General features: G+C 53.2%; 1 protein-coding gene across 6 annotated transcripts in view; it reads left to right on the top strand.

Annotated features, from left to right (window-relative positions):
* The window catches only part of NOL4L (nucleolar protein 4 like), a 129,573-nt gene that overhangs the window by 57,657 nt on the left and 57,263 nt on the right, over positions 1–14,653 (top strand). For all 6 annotated transcript variants that reach the window (XM_043883586.1, XM_043883584.1, XM_043883585.1 and 3 more), the window contains exon 4: positions 8,116–8,225. In XM_043883586.1, the coding sequence (XP_043739521.1) occupies positions 8,116–8,225 (110 nt within the window). The remainder of the gene's footprint in view (positions 1–8,115; positions 8,226–14,653) is intronic.

Genomic DNA, 14,653 nt, shown 5'->3' with positions numbered 1-14,653 from the left:
AGGGACTTTTCTGATGGTCCCGTGGTAAGACGCCGCACTTGCACTTCATGGGGCACAAGTTCAATCCCTAGTCAGGGAACTAAGATCCTGCATGCCACACAGTGAAGCCAAAAAATAGGGAAAAAAGAGAAAATGCCCAGAGTGTGTGTGATCAGTCCAAGCTGGTCCCTTACACAGACATCCACGCTCTCCAGCTCTTCCCTGCAAGGACCCCCACCTCAGTCCCCCCAAAGCTTCAACCTGAACGTCCTAGAGGCCTCCCTCCATTAAGTCTGGGCCATCTGTTCGAAGGTGGCTTTGACACAGCAAGAAGGGCCATTATGTTTGGCTGGTGTGACTGTAACTCAAGCCTGAGAAATGGTGCCCAGATGGGCGACTTATCAGGGCTTCTAGGCATCAGGCCTGCAAAGAGTGCTGAGGTCGGTGGCTATTGGGATGTTTGCCTGAGGATGGGAACAGAAGGGTGAGCCACTTCCTCAGGTGGTGTCCCGGTGACATCCTCCAAATGTGGTGAAAACCAACAGCACCGCCCAGTGACAGCAGGGCAATGGAACAGACGCCAGTGGGCTTTTCCTCTTGGCTGGTAGTTCAGTCGCTCAGTTATGTCTAACTCTTTGCGACCCCATGGACTGCAGCACGCCAGGCTTTGCTGTCCTTCACTATCTCCCAGAATTTGGTCAAACTCATGTCCATTGAGTCGATGATGCCATCCAACCATCTCATCCTCTGTCGTCCCCTTCTCCTCTTGCCTTCGATCTTTCCCAGCATCAGAGTCTTTTTCCTGGCTGGCAGTCGGTCCCTGATGCGACTTTGGACAGCAGCCACTTCACAAACCCAGAGGCTTTCCTGTCCTTGGGGGCCATTAGGCCACAGCCACTTCACTGAGTTCATCGGATAGCCGCTGATGTATGAGGGACAGGAGTTAATGTAGTTCATCCCTCGTAAGTGCTGGGTTCCTGGTTTAAGAGCCAGGCGCGCCACGGCCCCACTGAGTGCATTCGAGTCCGAGCTCTGCCGCTCGGTAACCGTGTGTCCTGAACAAGTGACTTCACCTCTCTGAGCCTGAGTTTCCTCATGTGTGAAATGGAGTTAATAACAGCACCTCTGGTAGCGGGAGAGAGGGGCAGGGTCCTGATGAAATTTGAGAGTTAAACCGTGTACGAGGGAACCGAGGCTGTGGCAGTTAATGTGATAACGCCCGAGGCCTGAGGGAGGCCCCCTCCGCCCCACATGGCCTGGCCCCAGCTCAGCAGCCGCAACCCCTCTGCTAAGACAGCCCCCTTGGCACCTGCCACTGGGCTAGGAGACATTCCCTGCAGTCCTCCCCACCCTGCCCAGGTCCGCGTCCCAGGGGCGCAGGTCCTGGTGGTAGCTGCATCGTCCCTGTCCACCCATCCGCCTGTCCCCTCCTGTGTTGTCCTTTTCGTTTCCATAGCGACTGGCGAAGTCAGACACAGAACCTGGGGGAACAGAGGCAGGCCCGGAGTGGCTGTGCTTGTGGGCTGCTCTGGGGTGTCTGCAGGCTCCGTCTGTTCTGCTGACTTCTCCCCGCTGGTGTGGAGGACGGTCCTCGTGTCCAGCTTCGTGAGTTCTGTGCCGGAGCCTCCCTGTCCAGGGGCTCCAGCAGGAAGAGGGCAGGCGGAGTAGGCCTGCGCCACACCCATCTTCTCCTGTCCTCAGCCCAAACACTGCTTCCCTGTCCCCAGGAGTGGGGCTGCCCACTCAGGGAGAGGAGGAGACCTCAAGGGAGCCGGAGGCGGCGTGGCCTCAGTGTCTCAGAAGGTCTTGGGGTCAGGCAGGCCTGGGTGTGCTGCCCTGCTCCCTGCTGTGTGTCCCCCAGCAGGTTTCGAGAACCTCTCTGAACATCAGCTGCTCATAACAGCTGCTGCGATCCTGGGAGGTGTCTGTCCTGGTTCACAGCTGAGGAGAGGAGGCACAGAGAGGTGGCGTGGTGATAGCACTTGTCCAAGGTCCCCCTGAAGGCAGGAGAACTTACCTTCCCATCAACAAATGGGAGCAACACTTCTCTCTTGGGGTTTTCAGGAGGATGAAGTTGAATTAAAGGAGCCCGTTCTGCAGGGCGCTTGGCACTAGGGTGCCTGGGAAACATCGGCTCGTCCCCCACTCCACCCAGTGTTGTCCCAGCCAAATACAAGGCTGCCAGCTTCCAGGTGTCCCACAAAGAGACACACAATCACCCACCCAGGCACGCACCCACAGCCTGGCTGCTGGGCCGAAGGGTTTCTGGAGGCTGCTAGTGGAGAGCCTTAGAGGCTGAAAGGCTCCGCTGTCTGCTCAATGGTCAGAGGCATTCGTGCCTGGACCCCTGTGGTCAGCTGGCCAGTCCTCCCGTCTCCTGCCCCAGCTGAGAGCGTGGAGACGCTCTCTCCGCCCACCAGGCTGGCCTCTCTGGATGTGGTCAGCTGCACCGACTGCTCTTTCACAGGCACCCCTGCTCTGCTCTGCTCTGCCAGCCTTCCCTCCTCTTTCTCCTCTGGGAAATCAGAGCCTGCGCCTGGCCCCAGAGGCAGGCCCCAGGTTCCTGTCCCAGGAAGGTGGGGCGGGAGCAGGACATGGAACAGCATGGAGACTTCCCAAGGGGCGGCTGGGAGGACGCCTTGCTTCCTGGCCTCGTGTTAGAAAGAAAGAAAGGAAGCAGAGCAGCCTCCCCTGCTCGGTGGTGGTTTGTCCCGGGCGGGGACGAGAAGGGGGCAGAGGTGACGGGGCGGTGGAGGGGGTTGCTGGACAGTCCCATGCCCTCCCCCAGCGCCAGGAGCACAAACAAAGGAGGCTGCGAGGATCAGGAAGTCCGAGGATGGGAAATTCCAGGGCCTCCCAGCTCCACCGGCCCCTGAGCAAATCTGGGCGGAGAGGAGGCAGAGATGAGAGCTGGGTGTGCCCTGATCCCAGCCCTGGGCTGCTGCAGAGAGGGGCTTCGGGAGAGGGCACATCTCACTTTTCTTTGACGTGACAAAATGCTATTTGCGTGGCTGCATACGAGGAGTTAGCAGTGGGCAGCGTCGGTTATCTCCCAAAGGGTCCCTCCTCAGCCACAGCCATCCACTCAGGTGGTGGCGTCCCTGCAGTGGTTTTCAACCCCTCCCTGCCTGGCCCCTCCAGAGGGCCCCCCTTCCTGTTCTGCCCCACGTGACCCCATCCTGGCTCGTTCCTCTGCCCCTGCAGCCTGTCCTGCGCTGGCCTGCCCTCTCTCGCCTCTCACACTCACTCCCTGTGTAACCTGGGGAGGTTGCCTCATCTGTAGACTGGGGGGTATTAACACGAGCACCCATCTCATGGAGTCCTTGGGAGCCTCATGCAGGAGGCTCGGCGTGGAGCCCTGGCAGGCCTCAGTAGCCGTCATCCGAGTGACTGAACAGAAGTCCTGTTGAAATACCCCCTCCACAAAGCTGCCTGGACCTACGCCAGCGGCCCTGGAGCTCTTCCTCCTTGGAGTGCTAATGGACTGGCCATCAGTCCTGCCCTGCTGGGCCCAGGGGCCGGCTCTGTGCCCTCGCCCCACCATCCCCACCATGAGTGCACACCCTTCGGTGCTCCTTGAAGACTTGCTGACCTATTGATTCGCTTCCCTGGAAGAGAGGTTTGTTTTTTTTTTTTCATCACCTTCTAAGCCAGCCCCAGGCCTGGGATCTCTAGTTCCAAATCTGAACCCTGTGGCAGGTTGGCCGGTCCCACATTTCCTCTGCGCCAGGCCGTTATTGCACACACATCCTTCACCCCCTCAGCCCTGACCCTGAGAGCTCTTTCCCTGGCACCCAGAAGCTACGGTGTCTGGACTGAAGAGTTCTTCCATTCCCGTGGGTGGAAACTCAAGGGAATTTGCCACCCTGTGCTCCACCTGGAGGATCTGGGCCACCTCCTCAGTTGCGTTGATTGGCAGATGTCACTGGGGCCCGGCTGTGGTCAGTGCTCGGCTTGGCCTGGGGAGAGCCTCTGCATCATGGGCTCTTTTCAATGGCCTGTAAAGCTAGGTCTAGTCCTGGGGCTGATTTCAGGTTTCCTTGGCAAAAAGGTGTCGAAACATTTCTTCAGGTGATTCCTCTGCCTCTCTCACCAGCCACCTAAGGCTCTGTGACCCTTACTAGCTCTGAACTCACCAGTGGTCTCAGGTTCCTTGCAGTGGCTTGGGCATGGCCCCTGTGTTTGTTGACCATGGCAGGGACCTGGCCTGTCCAGCAGAACCCGGGGAAGCTGCTTCTTCCTCGTTCATGGGTTCACCTTCGCTCATCCCTCACCTCCCCACATGAGCACATGACTCCAGGGAACCCCCACTGGCCCTATTCCTTAGCTCCTTCCTATGAGTCTATGTGTGTGGTGCTTATCAGCCCCAGAACCATGCAGCTCCCTCGCTGCCAAAAACCTGCCCGCCTGTCTCTTGGCTGTGGTGTGGCCCAAGCCCTGACCTCCCACAGCCAGCTCCCTGGCGCATTCCCTCCCCAGGAATGTCTCCCGCCTGCCAAGGTCCTCCTCCCTGACACAGCCCTCACTTCTGGAACTGCAGACGCAAGCATTTCACGGCACATGGATATCTGATGGATATGTGTGTGCCCAGGGTGTCCTGCTCCCCGCCCCCCAACGAGGGCATCCAACCTCCTCTTCCTGAGCTCTCCTGGCTCACCTCTGGGCACCGGAAGCAGTTTCTGATCTGTTGACATGCTGCGGAGGGAACAGGCCAAGGGAGACCCCTTCTCCCACTTCCCAAGAGCGCCTTCCCAGCCATTGTGGGTTTTCCCCCCACCCTAAACTAAGCTGAACCTTGGCTTTAAAATTTTTCTTTTTATTTATTTGTTTTTATATTTTCAATATTACTTTTCTTCTGACCGTGCCACCAGGCACAAAGGATCTTAGTTCCCAGACCAGGAATGGAACCCTCACCCGCTGCAGTAGAAGTGCAGACTCTTAACCACTGGACCGCCAAGGAAGGCCCTGTTTGCTTTTTTTTTCCTTAATTACCTCTTTGTAAGGATTCATGGCATTTCAGGCAGGACACGGGTGACCATTGGTAAAGGAACACAGTGTCTGCCCTCCGAGGACAACGAAACATAGAGCGTCGCCACATCACCTGATGAAGTCTTCATCTGAGGCTCTGACCTGGGACCCTTAGGGCGGGATGCCCTTCTTATATACCACATTGTCCAGCAACTTCTCAGCAGACAGCCTTGTCTCTGAGGAAACAAAATGCAAACGGCCGCATTCTCCGTCTGAAGACCCTCACTCCAAAACAGGAACCATGGCTCTTTCGCCTGACATCGTCTCAGTGTAGCTGCAGGGTCTGCCTCACACAGTGCGTCCAGCCTCGTGCAGTTGTGCGGGTGGGGTGGGGCGGTGAGCAGGTCCCAGCGTGCCCCACCCCTGGGTTGAAGTGGTCAGGTCCGGGTAGATGGTGGGGCGGCAAGAAGGGGATCCACAGTCACAAAAATGAATTCTAGTTTCCTCACGGCACTGGGCGTCTGTGCTCTGTATGAAGCCCTCTGCCACAGAACCAGGAGGGGCTCCCTTAATAGAAGAAAAGGTTGGGCCCATTTTTCAAGCCGGTTCCTGAGACTCCCTGTTAGTGAGTCCTAGAAGAACGAACATTTCTGCATGTGACAACATGGCTTTCAAAAACTCAACAAGGGATTCCTTTGGTGGTCCAGCAGTTAGGAATCAGCACTTCCACTGCAGGGGACTGGGTTCGATCCCTGGTCTGGGAACTAAACTCCCTCCACAAGCCGCACAGCGCGGCCACGTTTTTTTTTTTTTTCTTTAAAAAAAGCAAAATGAAGCTCTGCATTTTTATGAAACTGGATAGAAAATGTTATTCAAGCTGTACAGTCACCAGAGGGGCACTGCCTCAAGACGTGTGGACCCTGTTCTGTGCGGGGCTGTTCTATCCTCGCCAAGTAGGAACTGCCCCGGTGCCCCCTGGCTAGTTTTGCCCTTTTGTTTGCGGGAGCCATTTTTCTTTATTGTGGTAGAATATAACGCAAAACTTGCCATTTTAATAAATTTTAAGTGTACAACTCAGTGGCGTTAATAGTTATACTCACTGCCCAGCAGTCATCACCACCGTCTATTTTCCAAAACTTTTTGTCCTGCCAAACGGAACCTGCAGCCCCGTGAAGCAGTAACTTCCCATCCCCAGATGCCCTGGCCCCGGTAGCCCCTCTTCTGCTTTATGTCTATGTGAACATGCCTGTTCCAGCCGTCCCATCCACATGGAATCACCCAGTGTTTGTCCCATGGCGTCTGGCTTCTTTCACTCAGCAGTGTTTTCAAGGTTGTGGGGGCCAGCTGGCCTGGGCTGCGGCTCTGAGTGGCAGCTTCAGCAGATCCCTGCCTTCCTCCAGCTCACCGGTCACCGGCTTCCCTCCAGCGCGTCTTCCTGGGCGTGGTGCCAGTGGCGGCAGGCAGGCTTCAGCTCCTCGGAAAGTCGCCCCTACTTCTCACGCCACTCCAACCCCAGCCCACAGATAGAACTAGGCGCCAAGGAGGACGTGGGTCGAAGGCCCGGCGCCCTTGGAGGCTGGGGGAGGAGGCAGCCAGAAAACAGGTAACCATGAAGACTCGCCGGACAGAGGGTGAAGCCAGGTCAAGTGACTAAATGACGAAATGAGGCCCTGCTTTGTGTGACGGGTCCCAGCAGGTGGCTTCAGGGTTTCCAGCTTGGTCACAGCAGGAGACATCTGAAGGGGAGGCTGGAATGGAAAGAGTGGCGATGGGCTTCCCTTGAATCGTGCTTCCCATCTTGTTGACTTACTCCTGCGCCGTTGCAGTCGCTCCTAAACGGCATCCACAGTGACACCTGAGATGCACAGCACAGTGTCAGGCTGGGTCCACTGCAGCAGCCTTCGCAGAAGACAGCGTGACCAGACGTTTTAAAGAGTCATTGAGTAGGGTCTTGCCAGTGGTTAAGACTCTGTCTTGCAGTGCAGGAGATGTGGGTTCGATCCTTGTTCTATAACTAACTTGTTCTAACTAAGATCCCACATGCCTCTAGGTGAGGTCAAGGAAAAACAAAAAAAGTTGTTAAATGTTGCTACCATTTGACCCATGAATTCCATGTTTTGGAATTTGGTCTAAAAAGGAATTGATTGCAAATACAGACCAGTATTCACATATAGAGATGTTCCCAGCAGCGTTTATAAGTAGCCCCGGATAGCAAATAGCCTAAGTAGCCAGTCGTAAGGGAGTAACTTACGGAACATATGATAAAACAATACAGGGATATAAAAATTATATTTGCAAAGCAAAATGAGATTTTTGATGGTAGGGGAAATGCCTATGACAAAATGTTAAGCAAAAAGAAAAGGTTTCAAAGCAGACTGTTATTCTCGGTATGCATTATGATATCAAGTATGTAAAAAAGAAATCACAGAGGAAAAAATAAACAGAAGCATATGCCAAGCTGCTTGGTGCAATTATGGACTTTTTTTTTTTTTCTTTACATCTTTCCACACTTTGCAAATGCTCTACAAAAGGAATATGCGTTACTTTGATCTTCAGGACAAGAAAGCAATAAAAGGGAGGAACAATGCTCCTCTCCGTGTGATTAAAGAGGAACTAGAATTTGGGTGGACTGGAGGCCTGGCCCAGACCTGTGAGCCAGGTGGTCCCTGGCAGCTTTAGAGAGGATGCTGTGGGGGGTGAGGGTCAGCGTGGGGCAGTGTGGCATGTGAGTGGGCTTAGACCTGCGTAGGAAACTTACATATTTGACTTCAGGGGCCTGGCAAGCATAATCATTGAGCGCAAGTGCGCGGGGCAATAGGCGTGGGTGCACACTGCAGCAAAACAGACCCTCGAGCTCTGTCTAAAAGGAGACGCTCAGCTGCAGTGGGTGTTTGCCGTGTGAGTGAGGGCCCTGTGCGGCCAGACCTTCCATTTTTCAAAGCAGCCAGAAATCCCGGGTTTTCAACGGTGAACTCTCTTACTAAACACGGTCTCAGCACCGTGCAGTTCACATCCACGGGCTGGATACGGTGGGCGCTCCATGAGTCAGAGACCACCTGCCCGCCTGGCCTCCTCCCCGGGCCCGTGTTGGGTGCCCCACGTGGGTGCCAGGCTGCTGGCAGCCCACCGCACAGGCTGAAAGGGGCTTCCTTTTCTTCTCTCCATCAGAAAACGAGCCTCCGTCTCCTCTGGTCTCCGGAATCATCGATTACAACATGCCCCTCACCTCCACGTACCTGAAGCAGATGAAGTTGCGTGTGATGAATTCCCAGGAGCAGGTAAGGCATCCGCCCTCCTCGCCCCACATGGAGGCGTCCTAACTTGCCTGGATGTGGTTGAGCCTTTCCGAGATGTGGGGCCACAGCCTGTGTAAACACACTGGAAACCAAAGAGGCCCTTATCTGGTTATCTGGGCCGGGCAGTCCGGGCTGAGAGGAGGGAAGGAACGCGTTCCTAAGTGAGAAGGTCTTCTGGGCAGACTGCCCTGCCAGGTCTTCAGGGAAACTCTCCTGAAGGGCAGGGGCAAGGGGGTGGAAGTAGGGGGGAGGTAAGAGCTGCTGACCTTGGCCCTCAGCTTGCCCTTGCCCTCGCCCTCCTCTGCCCTTTGTCTGCTGTGCCACTCATCTCCTTTCCCTGGGGATGCAAAATGGAGGCCCCGCCTGCCTGTGACCTCTGTCACTCGTGGGGCCCAGGCGGGCCTGGAGGATGGGCCAGGGAGGGTGGCCCAGAGTGAGATAAGGCCCTGCCTGCACCGCCTGCACCCCCTGCCCCCCCGGGCTGTCCAAGACTCCCAGCTGTGGATTGCCCAGGGTTGTCAGGCACCATGGAAACAGGCTGTGAAAAGAAAACCACTCCTGCCCACCTCCCTCCACAGCCCACCTTCTAGCCCTTTGCAAGGCGAGTAGCCTGACTGTCTTTCAGAAAAAGACTGGGTGAGTGCCACCCGCCTCCCCGACCACTGCCCCAACCCAGAGTCAGAGTGTCTCACCTCCTGCTTCAAGCTTTCTCACCAGCTATGACACTTGAACCTGCCGTATCTTTGAGGCCCGACTAGGGGAATGGGTTGTTTTCTCCTCCGTTGGAAGCCTGACTTCCAGCCCTGGGTGCGTGCCATCCGGGATGTGGCTGGTCTCCTTGACAACCTGAGCGTATGTCCGCCAAGGAGGGTGACAGCTCCGCCGTCAGCTCCAAGGGGATGTAGCTGGAGGTGCTCAGGTAGCATCTGGGGCTGGGGTCTGAGGATCTAAGCTGTTTGGCTTGAGCTCTGCGTTGCCCTGAGGAGGAGGTGTGGTGGCCCGCGCATCCCCACAGCCTCAAAAGGGCGAATGAAGTAAGCTGGGCTCTGGGTGATGGAGTTGTCTGCATCTCTCCCGTCTTTTCATCTGAGATGTTCTCTTTTCTATGACGGTCGCATCCCTAAGAAACTTCAAAAACAGTGGGGATAATGCTGTCGGGTTTTCCACTCAAAACTGCAAAGTTTTGTGCAAGAAATGCCAGTTATAAGGGTGTTGCTCTAACAGAAGCAACAGTTATAAAATCAAAGCACCACTACCTACGCGGGGTGAAGCACAAAGGCACTCAAACAGCCCCACGGCAGGAGTTCAGCCCCACGGCTTTTCTTTTCCCCCCAAAGTGGCGCTTGAGCCCAGTTCACCACCAGAACCTGCAGTGGTCAGTGCACCCACACTGGGTCCCTCATTAACGGATCTCGGTATGTTTCGCTTGGCTATACAAATTCCTGCTGTCTCTGGGGCACTAAGGGGTTTCCCAGGCGGTGCTCGTGGTACTGTACCTGCCTACCAGTGCCGGAGAGGTAAGAGGAGCGGGTTCCATCCCTGCGTCGGGAAGATCCCTGAAAGGAGGACATGACAGCCTATTCCAGTATTCTTGCCTGGAGAATCCATGGACAGAGGAGCCTAGCAGGTTACAGTCCATAGGGATGCAAAGAGTTGGACATGACTGAAGTGGCTTAGCATGCATGCACCCAAGGGGCATTAAGACTGGTGTGTGCGTGTGTGTGTGTGTGTGTGTGTGTGTGTTAGTTGCTCAGTCGTGTCCAACTCTTTGTGACCCCCCATGGACCGTAGCCTGTCAGGCTCCTCCATCGATGGGATTCTCCAGGCAAGAATACTGGAGTGAATTGCCATTTCCTTCTCCAGGGGATCTTCCCGACCCAGGGATCGAACCTGGGACTGCTGCATTTCAGGCAGATTCTTTCCTGTCTGAGCCACCAGGGAAGCTGGGTAGGTGCATCGACAAGGATTCAGTCATTTAACAAATATTTATGGAGCCCTACTCCAAGAGCCAGGCTCTAGGGATGACCAAAGACAGCACCATTCCCAGCTCTTCTTGTGATCTGGGGAGAGACAGACACTAATGAAAAAATCACATACAAATGCTCAGCTCATAGCAGGCAGCAGCAGTTGACGGAGAGATTAACCAGCCATCACGGGCACAGCTGTGACAAGTGCCAGGCAGGAGACACGTGTTGCCATGAGTACTTAGATGGGCATGATGGGGGGACCGACACAGGGGTCAGGAAGGTTTGCCTCAGAAGAGGATGCTTGAGCTGAGTTAGATCTTCAGGGAAGAGAGCACCAGTCTGAGGAAACAGCTTGTGCAAAGGCCCTGTAGCTTGAGGGAGGACAATTTGAGAGGCTGGTATGGCTGGTGCAGAGAGTGTGAGCAGTTCTGAAGCTAAAGAAAAGTGGGAGAAGCACAGCATTGGGCATGTAAGCGCTTCTAACACTTTTTGTTTATTTACTTATGGCTGCTCTGGGTCTTCGTTGATGCACATGGGCTTTCTCTAGTTGTGACGCGTGGGCTTCTTAGTGTGGTGGCTTCTCTTGTTGCAGAGCATGGGCTCAGTAGTTGGGGCGCACGGGCTTGTGGAATCTTCCCCAACCAGGGATGGAACCTGTGTCCCCTGAATTGGCAGACAGATTCTTTTTTTTTTTTTTAATTATTATTTTTTAACACTAAGAATATTTTGTACTGGGGTACAGCTGATTAACAGTGCAGCAAAGGGGTTCAGCCATACATATGTATCCATTTGCCCCCAAACCCCACTCCCATCCAGGCTGGCACATAACACTGAGCAGAATTCCCTGTGCTCTAAAGTAGGTCTTTGTTGTTATCAATTTTAAATATAGCAAGCAGTGTGTACAGGACATTCCCAAAGTTCCTAACTATGCCTTCCCACCCCCCGCCCCCAGCAACCATGAGTTCGTTTCCTAAGTCTATGAGTCTGTTTTGTAAGTAAGTTTATTTATATCATTTCTTTTTAGATTCCACATATAAGGGATGTCATGTGATATTTCTCCTTTGCTGTCTGGCTTACTTCACTCATTTTGACATTCTCTAGGTCCATTCATGTTGCTGCAAATGGCCTTATTTCATTCTTTTTGATGGCCGAGTAATATTCCATTGTGTACATGTACCACATCTTCTTTATCCATTCCTCTGTTGATGGACATTTAGGTTGCTTCCATGTCTTGGGTATTGTAAACAGCGCTGCAGTGAACATTGGGGTGCATGGATCTTTTTGGGCCATGTTTTTCTCTGAATATATGACAGGTGGATTCTTAACCACTGGACCACCAAGGAAGTCCAACATGTAAGCCTTTGCTGGTCATCTGTAAATGAACGGAAGTCCATGGATAAGTCGCCCTGGTGAGGTTCAGGCTACTCTGATAGAGAAGGAGTGTGGGAGGTGTTTGTCCCCAGGGGGTTGGGGCTGAAGCTGAGATTGAGGTGGCCTGAGTTGACAGTGTCTTCACCTCCATTCCTGGTTTCCCAAATGGGGGCCCTCTGAATGTCCCCGACCTTCTCCAGTGTGTGGTAGAAGGTAAAAATGCAGACCCTCCTTGCACACCCCTTGCAGGAGAGGCGGTGTGTGCAAGGAGGCCCTCCCGCCTGGGGCCCTCCAGCTGTCAGCCTCCCGCCCTGCACGCACCGCAGTGAGCGATCAAGGCCTCAGCCTCTCAACCAGCACCGTGATCCCGGTTCAATAGCCAGGCACGTGGCAAAACAAGAAGTCATACTGCTCACCAGGTTATTTATCTGCAGCAGCAAGGAAGGGCCAAGGACCCAGGTGTCTTTGATTTTTCAGCTTGAGTTGAAAACTAAAAATACACTTACTTGAATTGGTAGCTTCTTTCCTGTAGCAAAAATGTAGCTTCCCTAGTGGCTTAGACAGCTCAGACCTTAAGGAATCTGCCTGCAATGCAGGAGACCCAGGTTTGATCCCTGAGTCGGGATGATCCCCTGGAGAAGGGAATGGCAACCCACTCCAGTATTCTTGCCTGGAGAATCCCATGGACAGAGGAGCCTAGCAGGCTACAGCCCGCAGGTTTGCAAAGAGTCGGACACGACTAGGCGGCTAACACTTCCTGTAGTGATGTCAGAGCAGGGCTCCCCTTTGAGTGGGCGAATGGCTCCCTGTCCCAGTGTAGCACGGGTCCGGCTCTGCTGCTGTCAAACACCATGTCCCAAGACAAGGCTCTGGGAGTAGTTTCATTCCCTGCAACATCTCTCTGACCCCGAACGGCCTGCCTACAGAAGACACCTGTAGTGTCTGCACATCATTCATGAAGGCTGGAATGGAAAATAAACCCAATTGTAAATAACGCATCTGGGATAAGTGATATTTTATGAATGCTGAACAAAGCTCTACATCTAAAATCTCTGAGTGAGAAGAACCTAAGAATTCATTTTTTCCCAGCATTAGGTATCCAGGAGACACTACAATAGTGAGGCAAGTAGGACAATTTCCCCTCCCTCGGCTTTGCGCAGACAATGAACAGGTGGTGGGGTTTGTTTGTGAACTGGACAGAATCATGTTACCTTTGTCCAGTTATGTTGGATTAATGTGCTGAGAAATGGGTCTTTCTCTGCAGAGGATATTAGGTAATGTGAAAGTCTAATAATAATGTTCATGCGTACGTGCTGAAGTCACTTCAGTCGTGTCCAACTCTTTGCCACCCCATGGACTGTAGCCCGCTAGGCTACTCTGTCCATAGGATTGTCCAAGCAAGAATAATAGAGCAGGTTGCCATTACCTCCTCCAGAGGATCTTCCCAACCTAGAGATCGAACCCATGTCTCTTACGTCTCCTGCGTCTCCTGCATTGGCAGGGGGATTCTTTACCACTACTGTCACCTGGGAATTCCAATAATAATGTTCACAGGAACAAAACAGATTATTGACGTCTGATCCAACGCAGCGAATATTTATTATGGTGTCTCAACATGCAAGACATTTAGGTCCACCCTCCTGGGACCTCCATCCTAAAACACAAGACCCCCCACAAGCTGTGGGTAGCCACCTAGAGCTGAAAATAGGCGAGGGGCACCCGATAAAGTCAGGTTTTTTTCCCTTATTTGGGAAAGCATCATGAAGATATATAACTGAAATCACATTTAGTTTTACCGATGACGAAGGCATTTTCTTGTGAAGATCTCATGAGATGTGGACTGTCGTGAAGAATGTTCCAAAGCATTCTTCTGATAAGATGGGGTCCCAGGGAGGGGTGCAGGCCGCACTCATAAGACCAGAGGTGGCCAGCAAGTGCACCCCCAGCCGCTGATCTTCCAAATTCCCTTTCAGCGCTGTGTGCAAGATGTACCAAGGGGAGTGTTAAGATCTCTTCATGTAGACACTGGTTTTGTTTTCTGTCTCATTTTATTCTATTTTTCATACTTAAAAAAAATTACACAAATACACCTGGCCTCCGTCACCAAAAAACAAAAGCATGGTGATAAAAATTACCATCCTCCCACCACCCGGATCACTGAATATTTTGGTGTCCAGCCTTCCAGACTATTGAATAGAAAAGGGAATTATCCTGTATGTACCATTTTACAACCCGCTTTGCTTTCCTGTATTATTCAGTCTCTTTACTCTCCAAGCCTTGATGTTTCCACCTACCAGATAAGCTGATCTTATAATTCTCTTGTCACTCACTCATTCCTCACCCATATCCCCCCATCCATCTATCCATCCATCCATCATGCACCTGAGCTGGCAGGTGCTAAGGAGACAGTGGTGAACAGTCTCTCTGCCCTGCTGCCTCTCACAGTCCAGTGAAAGAGACAAGGAAAATCAAAATCAACATTCTGGGGTCTGTAGGAAGAGTTTAAAGGTGGAACAGAGGAGGGAGAGGGAAGCAGAGTGGATGCCGTTTCAGGCACTTGTTCTGTGTCCAGCCCTTTACAAACATCACCCCTTGCCCTCCCAGCTCAACAGGGTCACATTATCATCCTCATCTTGCTGGTTTCGTAGCTGAGGCTCAAGAAGTTTCTGTATTTGCTCAAGGTCACACAACCGCTAACATGAACTGCAACTCAGATCTTTTCCATCCAAACCTGTGCCCCTGACACAGCCACAAGCCCTACTTCTCCATGGACTTCTTGGATGAGGGTGTTCTTAGAATCCGAGGCTGTGGGTCACCTGGGTACTGAGCAGCGGATCGCAGGCAGGGCTAGTGGAGAGAAAAAACGTCCTTGGCAGAGACGCTGGCAGAGCAGGCTTTGTTTGGCTTGGGAACTGGGAACTGGGAGCCACCTGAAATAGATGAAGCTTAAGGAAATGTGGGAAGGAGGGATTTGGTAGGGGGCCTGGGTGGGGTGGAGGTCTCCCCCTGCCTTGTAAATCCCCAGTTACCTACTAGGGTACATGTAGAATTTGATATCCATGTTATAGGGGA

Source organism: Cervus elaphus, chromosome 23 (assembly GCF_910594005.1).
Source record: "Cervus elaphus chromosome 23, mCerEla1.1, whole genome shotgun sequence".
NCBI lineage: Eukaryota > Metazoa > Chordata > Mammalia > Artiodactyla > Cervidae > Cervus > Cervus elaphus.
This window is presented reverse-complemented; position numbering and strand designations above follow the sequence as displayed.